Consider the following 26,007-nt stretch of genomic DNA (forward strand, 5'->3'; position numbering starts at 1 on the left):
CTTCATCAACGCCATAGAATAGTAAGGTCAAGATTGTAAAACAGTAGAATTAGAATAATTGTAGAAAAAATGTATTATCCGAAAAAAATGTAAATTCGTCAACAAATTCGTAATAGATGGGAAAATTCATGGTCCCCGCACTTTCAAATTATTTATTTAGTATAGAAGAAAAGTGATTGTAATTTAATTAAGATTAAATATTTTGATTTACTAAAAAAATTTTTATTTAATTTTTTAAAAAATTAATCAGGTTGCTATTGTTATACATGTACAATTATTTATAGAAATAATAATATATTCCAAAGAAATTTAACAATTTATTGTGTAATATCATTTGAATAAAAATAAGAAGTTTTCTAAACCCTATTAACTGCAATCATAATAATATACTTAGTTCTGGTTAATAAATTAAAAAATAAAAAAATTATTTTATGTCACTAAATAAATTGTTAACATAGTCATGATAAAAATAGTATATTCTGTCAAATCGTTGAACAAAACATTACAAATTAGTTTCAAAGTTTGACTCAAAGTATCGCTCTCATTTCCAACCACACAAAAAAAAGTTTTTAATTTTATTACCATCTAAAAAATTAACGATTTAACTTTTGTGAAAAAAATGTTTTGTTATATAACAATATGTTTCATAACTGATGTTACTTAGTTCAGTTTTATTTCTTATTAAGTTCACTATTGAATAACAGTTCTAGTAATAAGTTTATATTATACTTTATAAACTTTCTATTAAGACTGTATTCAACAGATATCTTAATGTAACATTTAACTTTAAATTAGTATTTAAAATTATCTTTTTAATATTAAATTTCTCGACACTTCTTATAATTTGTTTAAAAACTTTGGAAAAATTAATAAAGAATTTTCCGTACTTTATAGAGTATTCAAAAAATGTACTTAAAAAATTTCATCAGTTTGGTTTAACACATCTAATATACCTTTTTCATCGTTAAATAGATTATTGGAATATGTTTTTTTTAAGGATTACTCATAAATTGATGCGGTTCTACTCGCTACTCTGACTACGCATCGAGACGCTATTCGCCTTTATGCTTCCAGAATTATTTCTACGGTTGTAGGACCCAGAGAAGTAAAAGGAATTGAAGATGAATGATAGTCGAGCTCTGAGAGGAAGCCCACGATTTCTCAGTGCCAATAGATGTCACTTGTTTCACTAGTTTCAATAGTATAAAAAAATTTGCTGCTGCTATCGCTGCTGCGGGCAGTGGGATTGGAGTGTGGTGATAAATATTTAAAAATGGGCTAGTTTCCATTTGTTGAACGCTGCGTTGGAGGTGACACTACATCGCGTTCAGTCCCATAGATTTTACCAGCTTTCCTTGCCATACTACCAAGCATTTCCATTGAATTCTTATGAGCCATTCGTAACGATAGTGCCCATTCTTTAAGACTGATTTCGTCCTCCTAAAAAATTAAATATGAATATTAATTTATATACGATGGCATAATTATCTCTAAATACATTAAAAAAAACTTCCGTAGTAATTCAATGGAAGTATCATAATTAGTAAAAATTTGTTTTAATTCATTAATAACAATTTTGAGTGTACTTCCGGATAAGGGAGATCTCCGATTTTAATAAAACTTGGTATACTAATACTTGGTATTTTGATGCGCTGATTACAAAAAAATTAGCAAAATACACATTTTATGTTGTCATCATTATTTGCTAAAATCTGTTATTTTTCGAGAAAATGTAAAAATCCATAAAATACTATAAAAACTCGTTAAAATATACTTTCACCCAAAAGAACATCCAATATTTACAAAATACAGTTTGTTTACGTATTTTGATATCTTGCAGGTAATTTAAAAAAATCTATTCGACCGATTGCTAATTTTCTTTTTTCATCTTACTCTATATAACCATGGCTATGTCTCGAACTAGAATAATTCAATTTCAATCATAACTTTTTTATCTTTAACTTTTTATCAATAAAAAACAGTCCATTTTTGATTCTTTTTTGTTTAAAAGTCCGTCATTTTGTGTTTAATTAACAAAAATGGTTCGTTCTAGTTCTAGCCATAGCCACTGTCATACAGAACAATAATCAATTTGGTTTTTTTTAATTTAGACAACGCCGCCAACGGATGTTATCACCTGCACCAGCCTCCTACTTCTTTTTTTGGTTATAAACATTAACTGTAAATATCTATAACAATATCAAGTTGAAAATAGTGAAATTATTTTTTTAACAATTTATATTAATAATAAAAAGATGTAAAAAGATTTTATGTGATTATATTTTATAATGAAAAGAAAATCCCGAAATATGCTTTCAAAACAGGCACGAACACCAGACTACCCCCTTAAGTATTTAATTGTTTTTTTCAGAATCAGCGAGAAATTGTCCTTTTTTGTTGGGCCTCACAGTATTACCGAATTTAAGAACGAGATTCTCGAAGTACTGAGAATAACAAAACAAAGGTACAGGAAAAGGAACAATATCAAAAAAGAAGAGGTTAATGCGGAAGAGATGAACTCGGGAGGATTTGTTAGATCAAATTGAGCGTTTACAGGCGTTGGATAACGATGAGGTCAGTGATACAGGTGACCTTTCACCAAACGAAAAGGACGACGAATCAATGTTTGATGACACAATGTAAAGTTATTACTTTAGCCCCTTCAGTGTGTAGCTAAAATATAACAAAATGGTCCCAAAATGTGTAAGACCTTCTTGTGAATAAATTTTCATGACACTAGGTACTAAGGGCTTTTTGGGGTCGCTGATTACGATTTCGGTGTTAGTTTTCAAAAATTCAAAATGGCGGATCCAATATGGCGAACACGATTTTGAAAAATTCATTGGATTCGCTTAAAAATCGTTACTCGAGGGTTTTTTTGTGGTCGCTGATTACGAATATGACATTAGTTTTTTAAAATTCAAAATGGCGGATCCAAAATGGCGGACACGAATTTTCCCTATTATTTTCGTAATTAGCGCATCAAAATACGTTAGTGTACCAAGTTTTATTAAAATCGGAGGTGCCCCTCATTCGGAGGTATATTCCCTGACTTACTGGGCAATATTGCGGTAAGCTTAAGCTATAAGTTTCCTATGGTGGGGCATTTGTGTTATTTAGCACTAAGAGAGATAGATGGTTAAAGTTTGATGTTAAATAAAATCCAGAATATTATAAGCAAATGTTCAAAAAAAGTCAATTAAATTTTCAAAGATGTGCAAACGAATTTAAAAAATACTGCCGATCACACAGCACTTGAAAGCCCGAAAGTTAGTAACATTATATTAATATATTTATTTTATGACATATAAATTAATTAATTTAGAAATATAAATATACAGCTACAAAACTATAACCCCATTTTTTTAATGTCTATAAAACCTTAAATTTTGTAAGTGATATAATAGGAATATCACAGCTTTCAAAATCTTCAAAATGTTTAACAAATGAATGTACTTTTAATAAAGTGACATCTTACCGGATTAGTTAGGACTATTTTGGCATCCCTTGTGCGCATTACTATACACTGTTCTCCTTTTACATGTTGAAGATCACTGGCAACTTCTTCTACCTATTAACATTAAAATCATTTTTTTAAAATACAATTATTTTAATTAGTGACAAATATACTAAATCTTATCTACTGTTTCCATAAATATAATCATAACCCAGTCAGACATTACAGTATAAAACTGGAGTTAAGTGCTGGCGCAATTAGACGCCTGTAATATTGCCATGCTACTGAGGCATCATTTTACCAGTACTGACAAAAGCTTTGATTTATTTTTATATAGCACTCTTTCTAGTTTCTCACTTTCTTATACACCAAAAACGACCATGGCTATTAGAAAATTGTTTTATTAACATTCAAAATTTTTTCCAAGATTTTTAAAAACATTCCGAAAACATCTACCTTCTAAATTAAACAGGCCTGCAAAATTTGACTTTTTTACGATCCTAGTACCCAAAGTTTCCAATCACATTAGGATGTTATGAAAAGTAGGTGCCGTCCATAAATTACGTAAGTCACTTTTTTGGAAAATTTGACCACCCACCCCCTTCCTAAGTTTTTTTTACATACATTAGCGCCATTTTTTCTACGGTTCGTAAGATTTAGCAGACCCACCCTTCCCCCCAAATGGCTTACGTAATTTATGGACGACCCCGTAGGGTAGATACCCTAAAACCTCTTTTTTTGGGATATTTACCCCCACTTTTCTAAAAATATTTTTTTTGTCTTACGCATCTAGGGTTTAAAATTACACATTTTAAGTTTTAATTTAAGGTCCTACAGAAGTTGAAAATAATTTATATGATGAAGAAGATTTAGAGTAAGCTCTTGCTGATTTCAATCAGCAGCAGCAGGGAGATAAAGTTGGGTCTGAAGAAAGAAATCGAGAGCCTTCTCAACAATCAATTCTTCAATTAAATAATACAGAACTTTGTGCATCGTGCAATTTGCAGCTAAATTCGAGTGATAGTGTACTTTGTACAAAGCTCAAAAAATGTCGACTTTTTCTGAGGTTCAATTTTCCCAATTTTCCCAGATGCAAGGTAGCATCGAATCAGTGCAATACAAATAGGCGCTCTTGCTTTAAAGCAAAAATAAAATATATAACTCGCGATGCCATCAGACCTCAACATGTTCTCATAAATGAAGACACTATTAAAATAAAATTATTATATTAAATATTTATTTTTTATTTCATTTATTATTAAAACTTATAATAAAATAATAATATAATAAATAATAACAATTTCTTTTACATTTTTTAATTTTTCTAATTGCCGAGATCACTTGGCAATTCCCTAAATGCCTAGACATTAAGTTATTTGCCTGATTGAATCCAGTTGCCACCATTGCTCCATTCGATAAATTAAATTGGAGTTTGATTCGTCAGATCATATGACTCGTTTAGCTAAAAAATTAATTAAATCGAATTGTTTTTTGTCTATTCCTAATCAAAAGGCAGGAAAAACTTAATCAGATAAAATTGTTGCAAGCGTTACAAATTTCTATAAAGATGATAAAAATAGCCGTGTAATCCCAGGTAGGAATGATTGTGTGACAACGAAAATTGATGAAAAAAAGTAAAACTTCAAAAGCGTCTAGTTATATGCAATTTAAGAGAATTGTTTTGTTGCATATAAAGAAGAAAATCCTAATTTAAAAGTTGGAATTTCAAAATTTGCAGAATTAACGCCGAAAGAGTGCGTTTTAGCAGGAACAAGTGGCACCCACAATGTATGAATTTGTGTCTATCATCAGAATGCTAAACTTATGTTCCTAAATGGTAAAATAGCAGAATTAAGTAAATCTAATTCTTTACCATTTTCCTCTGCTAAAGATTGGTTGGCTCAGGTAATCTGTAATCCTCCTTAAATTAAATGCTACTTTAATAAATGTGAAAGTTGTCCTGGCGATGAAAATCTTAAGTCACTATTGGAGGAAGCATATTCAAAGGAATGTACTGAAGAAATCTCATTCAAACAATGGTTATCAACAGATCGCTGTGATTTACAAACTGTAATAAAACCAGTAGACGAGTTCGTTCAGTTTTTAAGTGACCATATGAAAATACTTCTTCAACATGACTTCATTGCTAAACAACAAAGTCTGTTTTTAGACGAAACAAAAAACAATTAAAAAGAGGGTGAACTTCTGATTTAAATGGACTTTGCAGAAAACCATTCGATTATCAAGATTCATTACAGGGACATTATAGTATAGGTGTAAGACTCAAGTCGCTATCCATCCTTTCGTAGTGTACTATCGTACATCTGAACGAGACTTGCGACACATTAGCTTTGCTATAATATCAGACGCATTGGAGCATAATACGATTGCTGTTCACCTGTATCAAAAAAAATTAATAGCCTTCTTAAGCGAAAAAGGAATTATGATGAGCGAGATAATATATTTTACAGATGGTTCAGCAGCACAGTACAAAAATCGTAAAAATTTTGTTAACCTCACTCATCATGAGGATGATTTTGGCTGTCCAGGAAAATGGCATTTCCATGCAACTTCCCATGGAAAAGAGCCCTGCAACGGGATAGGAGTAACCATCAAAAGAACAGCTACGAGAACAAACCTTCAACGCCCTTACAATAATCAAATTACGAGTTCTCAAGAACTTTTTGAATGGGCATTTAACTTTTTGAATGGTTCATTTAAACGAAATTTATGTAGAATTCTGCAATAAGAAAGAATATGAAGAAAAAGCAAATTTTTTAAGTGAACGATTTAAGAATTCCGTTACGATTCCTAGAACACACCAAGTACATGCTCTCATTCCGAATTCTGTAAGACACAAGTGAAGACAAAACCATTTTCGAATTCAGAGGAATATAACGTTGCGACGATTTTAAAAATTTCAGAAAAGGAAGTTCCTCATAAAGTTGGTCGCAAACAATGTCGCAAACAATGCTAAATCCGCGAGAGGGGGTTTTATACAATCACTATAGAGTTGTGAGAAAAGATTTGCGAGTTGCTAAAATCTTTATGTTTGAAAGTTCGACTATTAACTGCGATAAAAAAATGAGAGTCAGTATCAAATTTTTAAGTGCTATATTTTATATTACACATAACTTAAAATATTAAACAGCAATTCCTTTACAACTTCAGATAAATTAGATTGTTTAACAGATTCAAATAGAGAAGCTTACACTTTATCAGAAGTAACAGCAGCATGGGAAATGACTTTTGAAGATCGCATGAACAAATTTAATCAGTATGAAAAGAAGACGAGACTTCTAACATCAGAGACATACTTTAAAAGTTTTGTGTGTTTGAGTTTTCCACTTGAAATTGTTTCAAACGTTTTTTTTTTTTAAAGAATTCCGAACAGGTGAAGGATAAAATAGAAATCTTTGAGAAGTGGTTAAAAACTTTGAGGCAAGAAATTCATCCTTATATTGTCTTTATAGGATATTTGCAAAGCCCTAAAATGTTTGTTAATATTAATAAAGAACAATACAATTATCAAAATCATTTGACAGTTGTCCAAAGCTGTTACAAATGTATCACAGCTTTAAAGTCATTTCCTTTCCTTTGTGACTTTGTGTGGTCATTTATTGACAAATCTGTTTATGCAGTAATTTCTAGAAAAGGCCCTGCCTATGCTACAAAATTATTGGTTGGAATTGGTAAATAATTGAATGTCTTGTTTTATTCACAGTATTTAAAAAATTGTTATTTTATGTTTAAATCTTGTAGTTAAATGTGATATTTTGTTTTTTAAAGAAAGTACTATTTAATTCTAGTAATTAAAGTAATTTACACGTGATACTTTGTTTTAACTTTTACAAAGAATTTAGTGCCTAGTTTAACTGTCGCATAATAAAATAGATTTTATTAACTTAATTAATCACATTTTAACATTTATTTTATGTATGTATGGCTATCCGAATTTATCCCGACAAACAGGGGCCAGCTTTGTCAGTAAAAAAATTCGACACTCATTTTATTGTTACGCGCTACGGTTTGTAGCTTTTCTGGTCTGCGAGTAATTTATTTGTAAAATTAAATAAAATTGTTATTACTCTATATTAGATTTAATATATATTTTCTTAAAGCGGACCAAACTCGGTTTTAGGGGTAGAAACCCTTACCAATTTTTGGAATAATTCGAACGATTATTGTAAAATCTGGTGTAGTAGGGTCTTACGAGTCGCTGACTTCAAATCTATGATCAGTTTTTAAAAATTCAAAATGTCAAATGACAGTTTAATCTTAAAAGAATTGACAATTCCTCCATCTTCCCTACTACACAGAACAAACTGTAGAAAAATTATGCTAAAACTAACATTATGACGGTGCTAAATGCAGCTATATTCACATGGGTAATATTTTATAAGTAGTTTATTATTATTTATATGATAATTATAATATAAATAATAATTTTAATATAAAAATGAAGGGTGACATGACAAAAGAGGTCAAGCGCTAATTTTATGATTTTACAGGAAGCCAAAAAAACACATTCAAAAATTCTCCTGGATATTTAAGAAAAAACCATTTCGAGATAGTATTATGCTTTACCAGTGGTAATACAATTTGTTAAGATAAACCTACAAATTAGCTAGAAAAATAAGTAAAAGTGTTCTGTTTTGGAATTACTTCAAATGGGCATATTTTCTTTTAACATTAATTTAAAAAAATATAAATACAAAGTCAAACTGGGAAATTAGTTTTTAATATAAAGCTGACGAATTGAATGGGAAAAAGATCCTTCGAAAAATTTGGAATTATCTTCCGAGATGATTTTATTTATAATTTGAACAGCATAAGTGGAAAAGAGGAAGCAAAATCTTCATGTAATGAACATTTGGATTCACAACTTGTTTATGAAACTACCTCATTTTCGTAAAATTGTCACTTGATCTCTTTTGTCATGCCATCCATCAAATGTAATATGCAATATGAAAGTAGTACCTGATCTAGAAACACTAATTCAGGACGTGTGCCAGCTGATTCTGGGTGAAGTTCTAGTCTATTTGGATAAAGCTTTGCATAACGTGTTTGCCATGCACTGGCAAAAGGACCACCTAATTTTTTAACGTATCCATTTAAAATACAATCAGATCCTGTAAAGACGAATATCGTTATTCATTTAAAATCACAGTCTCTTCCCCAGTGAGAAATGAAAGGTCTAACCACGTCTAAATGGGTCTTTTTAGACCTCTTAGACATCGAATCAACGTTGGCTAGACCTTTCTTTTTTCACTAGGTCATGATTAGTTGTTAATAGACATTTTTTTACAATATACTAATTTAACAAATATTTTTTAAACAAACCTTTCTCATCTGCTTCAAATCGAACTTTTTTTGCTCTTCTTTTGTTTTCAACCTACAAACACATTGTTTTTAATTCATAAAACAATTAATAATGCTTAAGTAAGAGTAAGTATTTTCAAAATTAAGAAGAATTACAGAAAATTGTTTTTTGTTTTATTTAAAATTTTTAAAATTGAGTTACAGTGTGATTTCATCGTAAATGAATTTTTTAGATAGCTAACGAGAGGTTGTAAAGTCATTCATTTGTTTGACCGTGTGGGATTCAGGGGAATAAATAATTATAATAATATACTGAAAACAACCAGAAGGAAATCCGCACAACATTCGTGTTCAATTATATAATTAGAATAATAAATGATAGTACATTATAATTTTATAAGAATTAAAGAACTAAGAGAGAAATAGTATTTTTATATTAAAAGATGTGTAGTATAAAAATTAATTAGCTGCGAAACATATACAGACATACCTTATCAGCTTCTTGATTAATTGTTTCAAATACTGTTTCAGCAACCTCGGCCTGCCATCTTTCAGAAATAACCATTGGAAAATCTTTATATAGATCCTGATCCGCGTCAGTTAATTTGATTCCCTTAGTGTCCTCTTCGTCAAAAGAACCAATATCAAAAGCATCAGCAGCGTTTACCTCACCTCGAGGTGGAATTAGTGGTGGTGTGTACTTTTGAAGATAAACCTGTTGCCAGTCAATGCCATTAAAAAATGGATGCTCTTTTAACTCATCAGCTCCTCCCCCTCGGCAACCCAATCTATTATTAATATCTCGTTGAAGTAAACCTTCCAAAAGTGAACGCAATTCTCGTGAAAACGTATCTGGTAATTCGACGTTCTAAAAAAATTTATTTGGTTATTTTTTTAATGATTCTAATAGTCTTAAAACTAAAAATACTATTTAAAAAGTGTCCACGTGGATCCAGTAAAAAATTCCTTATATATTATTCTTATTTCTAAATTGTACACCACTGTTTTATTCAGTAAGCATGAGCCAATACGGATTTTATTTTAGCCCATGGTTTCCGGTACCCGACCCAGTTGTGCTTAGGTCTTAAAGCAGATAACGTCAAACTATTTTACCGACATTAGCTAAGTTTCAGTCACTGCACGGAACTTATTTTAAGGTTTTTGACTTGAAAATGACTTTCATGCAGAGTGTACTGACTCACATTACAACTTAAATTCCGTAAGAGTGTGCAACTGCATTTAAGTAAATCGTTTTTCTGTGTACATAATAAATTTCAAGCACAATTGTACCGGAATATAAAAATGCCGATTGCGAAACGAAATAGTGAAAATTTATTAAAAAGTGGTAAAGGCAAAATTTGACAGACCCGACTTCATTTATCATATGAATCAATGTAAATCATAAGGTTTAAATGGAATAACAGGAAACTACTGTACCGACTTCACTGATTCTTATGGTAAATGTAGTCGCGTTTGTCAAATGTTAATTAATTTAATAATGAGAGGAATTATATGAATTATAAATTATCTAACGTATGTTTATATACCTACCATAGTTAGAGTCATTCTGTCAATTTCATGTTTATCCTTTGTTTTATGTTGTCGAAATGGACTATGTCCTTTTAATAACTTATATAACATACATCCGAACGAAAACCAATCAGCACTAGAGTCATATGCTGTGCCTTTTGAAAGAACTTCGGGTGCCATGTAACCATGTGTGCCGCTGAAAAATAATTATTTCTATTAAAGTAATTGTATGAGATGCAAGTACAGTAAGTTCTAGCGAGTCGTTTAACAGCTGATCAGTGTCCGATTCACCAGTCGTTCAATTCCTTTGTACATTTTAAACGGACCAAAGCCATTGAATATTGTCTTTCTTTTAGGGAGATAAATTTGCTTCACACATCCCTGAAATTGACCTGGAGGCGTGGCTTATACGTTGAACGACTTGTGAGTTTTATGGTCTCGAAAATTTTTGCGAATTGAACGACTCGCGAGAACTCACTGTATAATGAACGAGTTAAAATTCAGTTAATATAAGTATAAAAATAAAATAAAAATATCCCACATTAAATAAATAGATTTCTTAATATTTTGAAAATTTGTTTGTCAGAAATAATTATACGCTTAAGTTTTACATTTTGACAACAGTGGTACTACGATTAAATTATCGAAGAGAAAAACGAAATACACATAGAACAACATAATCAACATTCACATACAAGTTGGTACTTACACACTTGCATGTGGTTTTTTTTTCGAGAAATCACAAGCTAATCCTAAGTCAGATATTCTAACATGTCCGTGTTCATCAAGAAGTATATTCGCGGGTTTAAGATCTCGATAAACAATATATCTCCGGTGCATATGTTCAAGACCTAAGATTACTTCTGCAGCATAAAATTTCATTTCTGGTTCATTAAAAACGCCATGTTGACTAAGATGATAATGAAGATCGCCACCATTCATTAAATCCAGTATAAAACAAAGTTTGTCAGGTGTGTGAAAGGCATAAGTCATACATACTATAAAAGGGCAATCAACCTGTAATTCAATCATACTAAGAATGTATTGCAAAGAAAGTGTTTTAATAATCATGTTCGATACAAAAACCTTAATCAAATTGATATTCTTCCGGATTCAATAAAATTGTTTTCCTAAATTTCTAATTCAATTTTTCTTTCTGATACTTTCTATCAAAGGTTAAATATTCAAACAAAAAAATAATATCCATTTAATTAAATTGAAAAACTATTTTCATAGGTACAATGTTATACTATATTCCTGTTCTCCAAAAATATTTTGTTTATATGTATAACTTACCCCGGTACTGACTAGAGCGAGCATTATCCTTTCATTAAGTGCTAAAGTTTCACCCTGTTTCATCTTAATGCGCTTCTTATCGAGGCACTTCATTGCATACATTTTGCCTGTGTCTGCTTTTCGACATCCGTAAACTTCGCCAAAACCACCCCTACCAATTATTCTATGTACGCTGAAGTCATTCATAGTTAACTGAAATAACAAATTTAAAAATCCATATAATATTTTAAACATCATTATTATTAACTGTAAAAAAATAATATTACTATCATTACCTGAATATTTAATTCGAGATTTTTCCACTGGCAAAATCTTGTGTACTTTTCACTGGAATTAATCAAAATGACAATTTTTAAAAAATTAATATAATACATTGTGAGCATATGCGGAAAATAGGATATTCTACATTTATAATACCCTGTTAAACTTATAGTTAATTGATTTCTAATTGTTGATCGCTACACAGTGGGACCAAACTGAAATTTACTGTTAATAATCGTCCCGAGCCCTCACTTCTTAACCGATTTTACTTAATTTTTGTTAAAGAAAGATTATAATTTGCTTCAAGCTTGTTACTCGGGGTTCTTGGAGTCGATGATTATGAATCCGATGTAGTTTTACGAAATTCGATTTAGCGCACACTTTTAAACAAATTCATCGAATTTGCTTAAAACTTGTTACTCTAGGGATTTTAGGTCACTGATTATGAATATGTTGATGGTTTTTTAATAATCGAAGCTCCGGATCTTAAAGGGCACTTGCCCTTAGAAAAATTGTTAGAAAAATTGTTAGAAAACAATTCGTAAGACTTGCAGATTATAAAAATTGATATAGGATTCGTTATCAAAGGTCCCGAAAAACCGCGAGGAATACATTTAAAAAAATCGTTAGAATAATAAAGACCGCCATATTGGATCCGCCATTTTGAATTTTTAGAAACCGACATGAGATTCGTCATCAGCGACCCCGAAAACCCCCGAGTAACGATTTTCAATCCAATCCAAACAAATTTTAATTATATTGTCCGCCATGTTGGATCCGCCATTTTGAATTTTGATAAACTAACACCGGCTTTGTAATCAGCAATCATAGAAACACCTAAGTTGTTACTTTCATGAGCTTACCTATTTTTTATTGCGCTGTGTATGGTATAATTTGTTTGTTTGGAATCTTATGTGTTTTTGAGGTTAGGTTCGATAGATTTAATGTTTTATATGAATTTTCAATTGAAAAGCTTATAGATCGATACCAGGTCGTACGCTTTTTGTATTACTATAGTAATACAAAAAGCGTACGAAAAACAAAAATTAAATGCTCTGAGCTGACAGAGTCCAGTGAGAGCTGTTTTGCAGATTAGAAAATAAGGACCATCTCAAAAATGATTGTTTATCAATTCTACGTCATTTAAACCAGTCAATGACGTTTTTGTTGGACGATAGTTGTAAGTCGTAACCTAGAAATTTAGGAGACAATCGAACACTAGTTATCTATTGTGGACTCAACCTAATGTTTCTTGTGCTGTTTTGTAGTAACGTGACACAGCAGAATAGATAGGAATAGGAACCGACCTTTTAAAATTAATCGGAAAAGGAATTTCAATGGAAAATCTTAGATTACACCGGACAAAATGTTCGCAACTTATAGCTTCTGTTGTAGCTCCAGTTTTTTAAAAGATCTTATACGTAATGTTGGAGATTCTTATTATGCAATAATAGCTGACGAAGTGACAGACATATCTGTGTCAAAGTTCATGGGGTTGTGTATAAGATTCTTTTGCAAACGTCGTCAAAGTTTCGTAACTGACTTTTTGGGTATCATTGAAGTTGTAAGCTGCAATGGAAAAAATCTTGCTTCTGCACTCGTTAATTATTTAGAATCAAATGGACTACCTTTAAATCAACTCCAGTCGATTAGGACAGATGGGGCACCGGCAATATGCGGGTCTGAGAATTCTTTTTACACTCACCTCAGAGAAAAAGTACCACATTTGCAATTATTAAAATGCGTTTGCCATTCACTTCATAAATGTGCAGAATATGCGTACAAGATTTTTCCGGATTCAATTTCACATTTAATACAACAAACTTACAATTGGTTTGCACACAGTGCTCTAAGACTAAATAAATATGAAAACTTTTACAAGGTAACACCAAAAATTAATTATTTTACATAAATTGCATTAAAAGAAAAGTATTGCATATTAATAATTTATTTCATTTTCAGGGCAAAACAAATGGGAAAGCACCAGAGAAATTAATTTCTCTTAGTAAAACGCGATGGCTCATATGTGGCTTTCAGCATGTTGTCAAATTATTGACCAATGGCACGAGTTGAAAGAATTTTTCAAAATGGAAGCTTCCAACAATGATTTTATGGCGAAAATGATAGCTGCTCAGTTTACCGACTGCAATTTACTTTATTTAACTTTTCTAGTGGCGCTTTTGGGCTCCTCGACCAGCTTCAAGCCGCGCTTTCTCGAGACTAGAGTCTGGCAACCCTGCGGCGGCAGTTTACGATCGTCCGTTCGCGTGACAACACGTATCATGACCCGACGCTCTTGTCGCTCGTCGTGTACTCGTTCCAGTGGAGTCACTGATTTTAGGATGCTACCCTACGCCTATCGCAACCGCTCACGTGTACCAGCTAGTGACAGACCTAACCTTTTCGCACTGTATACAAATTTTGATGGAATATTTTTCAACGGTACACTTCGTTCTGCCGGTTTTACCCTTTCATATACTTATGCCCGAAGTAATTGTGCATTGGCTACATTTGGCACTCGTGTCATTTTAATAAGCATTCCTCTTCATTGCAGCAACGATGACATCCTAAATGAAGATGCAATCTCACGGACACTATTACACGAAATGATTCACATGTTTGTTTTTCAGAATTTTACTAACAACATCGATGACTTTGAACCTCATGGACCAACATTTGTGCGGGAGATGCATCGAATTAATCGTGTAGGAAGAATTTATGAACTAAGCGAAAATACCATTAGATGTTGATACATACATACATCGTTCTCGAAACTTCTACGTCTGTTTCAGGAAAGAAGCCAAGTATCAAGATTAAATACGACAACATATTTTTATAAAAAAAGTCTTATTATTATTTCCAATTAATAATTTTTTGCATTTTCTGCGGCAAATTCTCAGTAGTTGAATGAAAATAATCTAAGGATAATTACAATCAGCAAAAATATTTGTCTTTAATTATCGAATAAAATAATTTTCAAAACATAATAAACAGTTAAAAAATTTCTCTTTTAATTATTGGGATTAAAAAATTCATTCAACTTGTGAGAAAATGTTTCTTTTTTCGGATGTCCCATAAATATGGTAAAAATTTCAAAACGAAATTCATTCTTTTCTCTTTAAATTGAGGGAACTTGAATGAAATTGCTCACATTGCGTCAATTTGAAAGAGAAAAAGTTCGTTTTAGTTCAGATTGTTTACTAATAAATTAAAGTTATTATAGAAATGGCATCTTACAGAAAATGACCATAAAGTGTATTTATAATTTTAGTAATTAGTTTAATCAATAAAAATGACATCTTACAGAAAATGACCATAAAATGGATTTTTAATAACTTTGGTTCATCAGTTCATTAGTAAATAACATGAACTGATCGACTGTCCCTCGATACGAGACAACCAAGAGCTGGCTGTCCACTGCCAAACATCATTGCCATCTTTAGTGTGCTGGGATAAGCAACCAAAACCTACGATTTATGGAAATGAGCGGTAAAAAAATGACTACCTACAGTAAAATGCTTCGGATAAATCCCCTTTCGGTTTCGATCGTCAAGCCCATAGCGTGGGAGTGATGGCCGGTGGCCCGTGGATGCAGGAGGGCAAAAACACTTTAAAGCTTCTGCGGATCATCGTGGAAAGAATCCAAGTAAAAAAAGTGGTTGGACCGTAAAGAACAGACACCAGCGTAGATAGTGAAAAGGTAGTGATTCAAGTGTAGGCAGCTGCATTAGAGTTTTCACCAACGCTTCTGCTGATGCTATCGCTATTGACCATCAGGATAGGTACACTTGTATGAAGCTACAAGAATAAGAGGAGTATGCAACATGCTTAAGTCCTGCAAGGTGCTGCTGAACGTCAATATGAAGATTAGAAACGGTCTGAAGAACCTGACAGAAATGGTTAGGAAGAAGCATGAAGCCGCGAAGAAGCAGGATGCGCGCTTCTACCACGGTATGTCCATTTCGGAAGAGATAAGTGAGGATCGGAAGAGAAGACAAGAGCGATTCCAAACAAAAAGTCATTAGAAATGTCGTGCTGGACTGCTCCAGGAAAAAGAAGAAAAGTAAAATGTAGTCCAGAGGTGACCAAGCAGGTAAAGAAAAGGAAGGACACCAAGCAAAGCCTAGCTTTGGAAGTAGTGAAAGTAGTACAGAGGTGACCAAGCAGATAAAGAAGAAGAAGGACATCAAAACCTAGCTTTGGAAGCTTAGTGAAAACTAAGACACCAAACCCAAAACCAGGTCATGGACCTCACCCTACGGTGAGGTCGGCAGCTGAAGGATAACAATGATTTTCAGGGTCGCGGAAGAAAGGTCATTTGCCGAGATGCTGGGAAAGGTCCGTATGGAGGTGAACTCAGTGGCAAGACAGACAAGAGTAGCTGGAGCAAGACCAACTAATAAGGGAGACCTCCCCATTAGGATAGGAGGTTCCTTAGACTAGAACGGGTTTACTGAGGAAGTGACAAGAGTTGTGGGTGACTTGGGTAAGATGCATAACGCGGACCGAAAGGTTACTCTGGAGATACACGACCTGAAGCGTCAGGAAGCAAACAGCTGACGGTCCTTGGACCTAACAAACGGGGATGAAACTCATAGTTGTTGTCACCGTACCGGATCAGGCTGAAAAGCTGGATGGAGATGCTCGGACGCATAAAGGTTGGTTTTGTGTCATGCCCGATCAGAAGGATAGTGACAACATGACGAATAGATCGACTGAGTGCTTTAGGTGCGGAGAAGTCGATCAAAAGGTCGTGGATTGTAAGAGGAACGCTACTTGCTTCTTATGCAAGAATAAAGGCGCTAGCACAGCTCCTACTGCCTGCCTGCCTGCAGGTTGACATGGTAACACATAAGAGTAAGAGAGTCAGAAAATTCAAATTAAATGTTTTTTCTCTCTCACTCTTATGGCGCCTGCCTGCGCGGGCAGGCAGGCAGTGAGGTGAGAGTGTACCTTAAGTTTCCAGAAACGAAAAACGTGCATCACGTTTTAGTGGGTCGGGGCTTTATCTTTCAAATTGACATTGTTGCGCATTTATTAATTAATTATTGTTTATAAAATACAATAAACAAAGTTGAAAAATGCAATTTACTAAATTATGATGTGTTTATATAAAAGAATCAAATCTGATATCTTGACTTCAAAAAATATGAATGCTACGCATTTGTTAACTAATATTTTTTAAACAAATTTCTATTAATTAATTATTTTATACGAGTATTACTTATAAATAATGAGATCCTTTTATTTTCAGAAAAAACATTGTGTTCAATACATAAAAACGGTAGGTGGTTACTTTTTCTAAAAAAAATTTCGAATCCTTTTTTGTCTAAAAAAGCGATTTCGAATGAAATGTGATTTCTAAAAAAAGCTTTTCTAACAAGTTTTCATTTCTAAAAAAAAGTTTTTCTGAAAAGTTATGATTTATAATATTTATTTTCCTAAAATTTATAAAATTCCATAATTTTGTTAAAAGTTTGAAAATTGTTAAAACACTGAAGATTAAGAAATAAAAATTATTTTACATATTTTCTGTTTCTTAATCACAATTCTGTTTATATAAAATTATATGTATCTTTTTGAAAAAGAAGAAAAAATGTTATAAAATTACTATTTTCTTATCACAATTTGTTAACAATATTCTGTTCTTCTTTAAAAAAAATAATTTGCATAATATTTATACCAAAATTAATTTATTTATAAAACAATTTTTAGAACATTTTAAATATCTTTAGGAATAAAATCCCTATAATATTTCTATTTGCTAATTACGATTTTTATTTTAATAATGTTAAAAAAATATTTTTAGAAAATGACTTTTATTAGAAGAAAGAAAAATAGAAAATCACCTTCATTAAAAAAAGTTTTTTAGAAATCTACGTCCATTTGTCTTAAAAAGTCTATCGACACTTTTGTGCATTAGGAATAAAAAGTATCGTAAGTAACACGGGAACAAACGCTGATCAATTTGTTTATCCTGGTTTTTTGTGACACGAGTAGAGGTCGAGGGCTCCTTAGGCGCTCCGAGAATCTACAACGCATGCACAAAAAAGCTCGGTGTTTTTTCCTTGTTAACATGGCAAGAAATTTACGTTTCTAGACTAGTAACTCGTACAGGGAAAAAAACTTTCGCGCAAAAAAAACTGTATAGCTTCAATTTAATTGGCTCTGGTCGCTCGTGTAAAGTGTACGATGATTTCAGAAATATTAGTACACTTTTTGTTTTTAACAGAACCGCTTATAGAAAATGGCATGTGTTACACGAGCACGTAAAGACGAATCAACTATCAAGATTCTTAAATACTTGATAACCCTCGTTCTGCTTGCATGTTTTGTAGAAAATAACAAAAGCACCACGGGTGGACATGTTTGTGTGCCTCGCCCAATGTTTACAGAACGAGCCGCTGTTCTGCAAACATCTCGCCTGGCACAAATACACGCAGTTCCACCCTGGATGCATAATATACTATTCTTTTTCACTAATATAAACATACTTTTTTTATATTGCGCCTTTGTACGCTTTGTACTTGTGATTTGTTAATATAAGACATTATTTTATCTAAACAGAAATATAAAAGGGATATGAGCACTAATGTCCTATTTTCGCTTGCTCTTGAAATGTGCAACAATTTAAAATAAATTGATAATAAATAAGACAAAGAAGCAAAGCAGAAATTTACCTTTCTAGGAACTTTTTAAACGGATCACCCCTTAAATGGTTGAAAATTTCCTCTATGTACGGCTGAAATCAAAATTTTTATTACTTTTTACAACTAGCATAAATAACCGTATATTAGTGAATTGAATTTTTAGGGAATTTAATAATAGATCATTAAAACGATAAAATTTAGTAAATAAATACTTTTTTCTAATACACGCACCGAAATTACACCATTTATACCGTCAACAGTAATAAACATTCTTTCTCGTTTGTACTTTCGGTACACGTGTATTAGAAAAAATAGTATGTGAGTATTCACGTGAGTTTGCAAACAATTTCTATATTTTTATAATTTACAGTTGAGATATAGTGACAGAATCGTAACTTTTTATAATATTAAAATTATTTTTTCAGTAATAATGGTTAAAATTTAATGTTATATCTTTATTTATTTCTTGTACATCAGTCAAGGTCACTCACGGTGTAATGAAGGGTGAGGTATTGAGTTCTTTGCTATTCATTCTTTTTATTAGTGATCTTGGTAATTTTCTTTGTAAACAGGGTTGCAGGGGTCAGTCCGTTGACGATAGGATGGAAATATTAATATTAGACTATTTTTAAATCATATTTATATGGAGGACAAGAAATAGAAGTAGTTAACAATTAAAGTAGTTAACATTAGCTGATGATTTTTGTCTTAGAACTCTTTCGTTTGCCCTCGAACAAGTAGAAATTTTGAATTTAACCTCCATTGTAAAAATGGAGGAAGGATTATCTCAATATGATAATCAAGGAGGAACTCAGAAGCTTAACATCGCTCATAAAGGATGACAAGGAGAAGCACGCAGAAGCGACCAGAAAAAATGAAAAGTTCTACTAAGGATTAACCTGGTTAACCGTTTTAACGCAACAATGCTAAGAAACGTTGTTTTGGAGAGTCAGAAGCGGAAGAGAAGCGGTCCTGAGTTTGTGAAGGACACAAAGAGGAAGAAACCTCCTAAAAGGACTGAAGGCAAGGGTACCAAACCAGCACCAAAGCAAAATTCAGTTAAGGAAGAAGGACAGCCACAACAACGAATAACAGTGATCGACAAAGCGGCTGAAGGAACGTCATTCGCCACAATGGTGCGGAAGGTTCGTGAAGAGGCTGACCTGGAGGCCAGTCAGACAAGGGTTGTGGGAGCTTTACCCACTAAAAAGGGAGACCTCCTTATTAAAATTGGAGCAACTTCAAATAAGGCATCTTTCACCGAGGAGGTGACAACGGTAATCAGAGCTTTAGGTAAGGTGCAGATGGCGGACCGACGAACTACGCTGGAAATCCGCGATATGGATGTCCTTACAGAAAGAAAAGACGTTCTGGATTCCATGAAAAAATTTTCTACGATATCAGCAGAAAGTAGGAAGGTGACGGTCCTTAGATCAAATAAGCGAGGAGTAAAGCTCGCAATCCTGGTCACTAACCAAGAGGTCGCTGAAAAGCTAGAGAAAATTGGGCACATAAAGATTGGGTTCGTGTCCTACAACGTTAGAAGAGGAGTTATGGTCACAAATGTGGAAAAGCCGGCCATAAGGTAGAAGATTGCAGGCGAAAACAGTCCTGCTCGCTTAGATTGGAAACTATAGGTTTTTCTAGATTTTTATATCAAATTTACGAAAAATGGTTTTTTCTATTTAAAATACACTGGGAATTGAAAGAGCTTTGAGCCTTGGTATAATATTATTTTATAAAGAAAAGGGGTAATTTTTTCAATAAACTTCAATGGGAAGGGGTGAGAGCAAAAGATTAATATATCTACTGTTTCCAATTAAGAATGAATAATAGTATTGATAATAATAATTAAACAATTATTTAAACTGAAATGTAATTTTTTGGTGCCAGCACCCAGCCGGCTGGAATGCTGGTGCCGGCCCGGCAGTCAAAAGCCAGGCACCAGGCCGGTCGTCGATTTCTCCCTGGGAATACAATCCCCATATTAGGATAGTATTGACGTTCCTATTTACGATTGTTTTTTTTAATATGATAACTGAATTACAATATATACAAATATTTGTTTTATATAAACGGAAAACAACGAATAGAATATTTTTGTTACTCATACGTACTTTTTGCTTTTGAAAATTATAATTACATGTAATGCCACTTTCATTATACAAGTACACCATATTGGATCAGCGTTTCCGGATTTTGAAATACAAATTATGGGTAAGTACTTAGTCATATTAATCTAGACTTCTTAGTAAGTCATTAAATTTTTTAATGTTACAAAAGCAATTTAAAGAAACATAGGCAGCGTCAAAAATTGGATCAGCGTTTTCGGATTTTGGAATATACATTTTGCATTTAATAATGAATTTATTTTTGATTTAAAATAAATGTAAGAAAATATACTTAAATGATATGTTAATTATCAACATTAGGTTTTCTAGTTATTAAGCTTATCTAGTCTTGATAAATATTACGAAAATCATGAAATAATTAGTTTAAACTTAGTCTTATTAGGATAGAGGAAAAAGTTTGTTTGTTATTAATTGAATTGTTTTGTAAAAATTTCTATTCACGAATTAAACATTAATTCAAAATGTTACCAAGACTATTTATTTAATAACTTTGAGTAATAGATAAATTTCAATAATTATATTCTTTCCAAAAAACATTCCATTATTGTATGTGATATTTTGGTATTTACTATTTTAAAATATTCTATTACAATACAATTCTAAAGCCAAATGTAAATTCAAAAAAGTAATGTGTTTTAAAAATTAGGAAAAATTATAACATTTTAGTTTTAAGTATTTAAACACTAAGCATAGAGTAAACATTATGTTGCTCGTATGCGTGTGAAACCTTTTTGTACTGCCTGAAACTATTATTAATTTAAATTTTTTAAAAGTACTTTTTGATATAATTTGTCAAAATGTCTAAAAATCGTTAAATGTTAATTAAATGTATAACATCAATTTATTAAATGTGTAAATCTACGAGATATTTAGAACTTTTTATTTTCAAAAATATAATTCTTTTTAATACTAGCTAGTTTAAAAAACGAAAAGAAATTTTATGCATTTATTGCTTTCTACTTAGAATAAGCTTCAAAACAATGTAAAACAAAAACGATTCTTTTAAGATACTACATAACAATATCTAGTAAAAATGAATACCTATTAATAATGTTCATGTTTCTAAGTATTCTTTTCTTTTTTTCAAAGATAAAAAGGTAAAACAAAAATCTAAAATTTTCTCACAATTTCCAGTCCTCTTTCCAGAAGCTCCATTGCAAGACTGAGGAAACCAAGCAGAAATCAAGTCTTTACATAAGAATCCAAACTTCTTTCATTTTTTACTACCTCACTATAATCATTGACTCTTGTAAATAAATCTTATAAACTCCGTTTTATAAAATCTTTTTAAAACTTTAGAATCACAAACACAAATTATTTGAAACCAAGTGCAATAAAACCTGAAACAAATAAAAATAAAAGTTAAAAATTACTGAAATATAATTATAAAAATTTTTAAATTTACTAATAATATTATAGAGCGAGTTTGAGTTATACTTCAAAATAATATGGAAAATTTTTCATAGAATATTATCAAAATAGTAGAATATACATAAAACGTCGATATCATTTCATAGAAAGTTATTTTTATAAAAATCACTTAATTCTGAATAATCGTAATGCAAACCAAAACTGCTAATTTAATGATAGTTGAAGTTTATTTATTATTTGAAAAAAATTATTTTGTTATTCTCAAAACCAGAAAACGTCCATTGAGTAAAAAAATTAATGTTAACAAATTTGTTCTAATGACAAATTTTTGAAACATTTTCTTATTTATAATTTTTTGTAGCAGGGTCAGTGTATGATTTTGATGGATTATTTTATCCATTATTTTATCTGAATTTCATATTCAGTTATATTAATGAACTTACTTTAGGAAAAAGAATATACACGGAAAAAATACAGGTTTTTTTCTAAAAAATGCTTGACTTTTAGATAGAACACAATTTCTAAAGTATTTCTTATGCCTACTTTTTCTTATAAAACTTAGTTATATCAAGGAAATAATGAAAAGAGTCCTTTACATTTTATTTTCAATATACGAATATTCATCGACAAAAAATAACTTTTGTCTATATTTAAAAGTTTTTTAACTAAAAGATTAATTGTAATCTTTCTTCTTTGATTGAAATTATTGCTCTAAAATTTAAAAAAATTTATACGAGAATGAATATTTTTAAATTGTTTTTTGTTTTTCTGAGCGCAGCTTCAAACTGTTTATAAATTGACATTTAATAGAAAATATAAAAGAAGAAAATTCTCTTAATTATAAAGGAAAACTTTAGTACCGATATGTAAGAGGAAAAAAAGTTTACCTCAAATGCCTTTTCAAATTCTTGGCATCAGATGATTCCTTAGTATCTCCTGAGTCGAGTCAAACACAAAAAAAAAATTACTTTTTCTAATACTGAAAGCTTAGGTAAAATTCTCCGACTAGGAGTTTTATTTCTCCCATAAATTTTTTAATCGATGATCAATGTGGGAAATTTTAATTGAGGTTTCTGATAACAATTTTTCTTTTGTGCCTTTAAAATCCTTTTCTCTTTTTCTTTTATTTTTTTTCGCAGTTTCCTTTTCTATATTTTACGTTTCTCCAATGCAGCTTCCCACATTCTGTGAGCACTCCTCATTGAAAGAAAAAGCGAATCTGTCATTGTAACATTTTGAAGACCTCCTAATTTCGTTACAGAATCGTGAATAATTTGAAGAGCAAAATAAGAGTTTCTTCTTATAAATTTTCGCCAAGAATTTCATCTATTACCAAAAATACTCTTTCAAATGATGCGTTTCCATGAGACAATGTATAAAAAGTCTTTAAGGCTTTCTTAACATTGTCAGATTGAATTTGTCGTAGACTTGTAAGAGTTTTCATCCAAAAGTCGTCTAACCGATTATCGTTTCTAGAAAACAACTTCATTTACTCAATGAAATATTGATCCGACAGTAGATTTTGGTATTCGCGATCAGCTTTTTGAATTACACCAGAATCAAAGATATTTGATTCCAAAAGAATATCCTAGGAGGTGAGCAGTTTTATCTTTGCGTCTGTTGCTGAAAAAGCTATCTTGGAAGGATTCAAACAGGTCAAAGCTTCTGTTTAACGATATTTTAATGCAGACTTCTCCAGTAACTTTCCTACCAAACATTGCAAGCAGATTCTGCAATTTCTTTTAAAAAGAAGTATCTATACTTAGAACTAACATCTTTACATTTTCACAAAGCTTTTCGTGTGGCATATCCAAGACCGATATCTTTTGTCCACATTAAGTTTTTGTATTTGCCGTCTGACTTCTTTAGTATATAAATTTTTTGCAAAAGAGTTTCTGACATCACATCTTCTTTTACAAAACGAGTCATGCAAATTTTTAGTAGTGTCAAACTACAAAATAAAAAAGACACTAATGGAGTACCAGGAGTACAACGTAAATTCGAGTTAAATAATCGAATCAATTTCCAGTTGACATAAGGTCCACCCATGGAATTTGTAAAATTTTGTTGGTACTAATTTCTCCTAATCCAGCTTTCAGACCTTCAAGTAGATCTTCAGATGTAGTGTGATGAAGGAAAACTGATGTTAAGTACTAAGAACAAACCTGATTTTTCTCGTTATTCCAGAAACGAATATTTAAATCCACTTGGTTTTTTGGAGCTATTTTATTTAATGACTCATCAAATCCGACGAAAATAAATTCGAGATTTTTCACTTGGTCCATTTAATTTTGTTGAAAATAATATGATCAATTTTCAAAGCTTTAAGTAAATCTTGTACTCCTAAATTCAACATGTGTGCATAACACTTGAAATTTTGATCAACTACATCAAATTTCATTAATGTGGATAATTCCTTTATAAATATTGTGTTAGTTGATGCATTATCAAGCGTTACTCCCTGAATTTTATCTTTCAAGTTACTATTGTTTACTGCCTTAAAAAATGCTACAGCAATGTCTCTGCCTGGATGATTTCCATTTGATGGAATGAAGAAAAGAGTTAGTGAATGCATTTTCAAAGACTTGTTGATGAAGTGAGCAGTGACACCAAAATAAGAGCGATTTGATACGGAGATCCAGCCATCGAGAGTGAATGATAATTTTGAAGAATTATTTTGTAAAATTTGAAGAACTACTGCTTCTATTTCCAAAAGTCGCTTTACTGCCTCTTTCAATTTTCAATTATTATTATACGTTTATTTAACTGAAATGAATTAGTCGGCTCTAACCGAATTAAATGACGTCGATGAAGCTTCTGACATTTTTCTATCTTTTATCAACGATGCTTTTAAAATGTTTATTCTACTAAAAAACAATCATAATCCATCATCACGACAATACCCACCGTGGTTTGCAGCTACTATTATAAATACTATTAGAATAAAAAATAACCTATTAAAAAAATAACCATTTCAAAAAATGCAATTTATATTTATTTCAGTACAGAGATACACAAAAGATTGTTAATATCAATCGATATTAGGGGTCATTAAGGTAAACTTTTTTTCCTCCAGCCACCTGTGTTCAGAAATCTACTATTTTCTGATAGTCAATGAAACTCAATTATGGTGCTAGAAATTTTCATTGACTGCTTTTGAAACTCTCATGCAAGGTGTTAGAAATTTTCTAGTTCTTTCCCTTAAATACTATTTAAAATGTTGGAATTTTTATAGGACTTTCAGTCCTATCCAAAAGTTAAGTACTGAGTCAATGAAAATTTCACGTACTTTTTTCCGTATAGGGCAAAGAGTTTCATTCATTCTTTAAAGCTTTCTGGGGTCAAAATGGCTGACATTTTTTGGAGACATTGATTCTTCTAAAAGCAGTTCTTTTTCACATCACTAATCATTTTGTTTCAATTTATATGGAGCATTCAACAGAAGTTAAAGAAGATTATAAAAGTGTCAGACTATTTTTGGTTTTACAAAAACACCTTGTTTATTGTATTTGTAAGACAGTATAGAGATCGAAAAAATCATTACGTAAAAAATGACCTAAAAGAATGTTATTGAAACTCGGTTCAAAAAATAACAAATAATCACTGGTTGAACTCTCAACGGTGGTGAAATTTCACCTTCTTTAAATATTTAACAAGGAGAAATGAAACTGTAAAGTCCTTAGATAAAAAAGGGAAATGTTTTAATTGCCTAGAATAAAAAAAAGATTGACAAATTTATCAATAAAATAAGTAATATGGTTAAAGATGCATGGCACAGTTTTAAGGAAGTTATTGAAACATTCTGAAAAATTATAAAAGCGAGAATTTAAAGGTAATTATAGTAAATAATATGATCACAAACATTTAAAAATTAGAGTGCTTTACGAGCTTAAAGCTTCTTACAAACAGTTCCGCCGTTTTTTATTTTATAAACTGACTTCAGATATGCAATCAGCGTACCTCTAAAACTAGATCACATATAAGCGGC

At 31.4% G+C, this 26,007-nt stretch overlaps 1 protein-coding gene across 2 annotated transcripts in view; it reads right to left on the reverse strand.

Moving 5' to 3' along the window:
- Positions 1 to 457: 457 nt before the first annotated feature.
- The window catches only part of LOC122508878 (G protein-coupled receptor kinase 1), a 73,250-nt gene continuing 47,700 nt past the window's right edge, over positions 458 to 26,007 (reverse strand). Inside the window, exons 1-11 of one of the 2 annotated variants that reach the window (XM_043622528.1) lie at positions 21,774 to 21,939; positions 18,547 to 18,608; positions 11,881 to 11,932; positions 11,606 to 11,797; positions 11,019 to 11,326; positions 10,331 to 10,505; positions 9,270 to 9,647; positions 8,801 to 8,852; positions 8,438 to 8,589; positions 3,479 to 3,571; positions 458 to 1,440 (exon numbers count right to left, since the gene is read on the reverse strand). In XM_043622528.1, the coding sequence (XP_043478463.1) occupies positions 1,279 to 1,440; positions 3,479 to 3,571; positions 8,438 to 8,589; positions 8,801 to 8,852; positions 9,270 to 9,647; positions 10,331 to 10,505; positions 11,019 to 11,326; positions 11,606 to 11,797; positions 11,881 to 11,932; positions 18,547 to 18,608; positions 21,774 to 21,803 (1,656 nt within the window). In that variant the 5' untranslated portion in view covers positions 21,804 to 21,939 and the 3' untranslated portion in view covers positions 458 to 1,278. Of the gene's footprint in view, positions 1,441 to 3,478; positions 3,572 to 8,437; positions 8,590 to 8,800; positions 8,853 to 9,269; positions 9,648 to 10,330; positions 10,506 to 11,018; positions 11,327 to 11,605; positions 11,798 to 11,880; positions 11,933 to 18,546; positions 18,609 to 21,773; positions 21,940 to 26,007 lie in introns of those variants that run through there. The other variant, XM_043622527.1, reaches the window with a different exon arrangement.

This window comes from Leptopilina heterotoma, unplaced genomic scaffold (assembly GCF_015476425.1).
Source record: "Leptopilina heterotoma isolate Lh14 unplaced genomic scaffold, ASM1547642v1 Lhet_58, whole genome shotgun sequence".
Taxonomy (NCBI): Eukaryota; Metazoa; Arthropoda; class Insecta; order Hymenoptera; family Figitidae; genus Leptopilina; species Leptopilina heterotoma.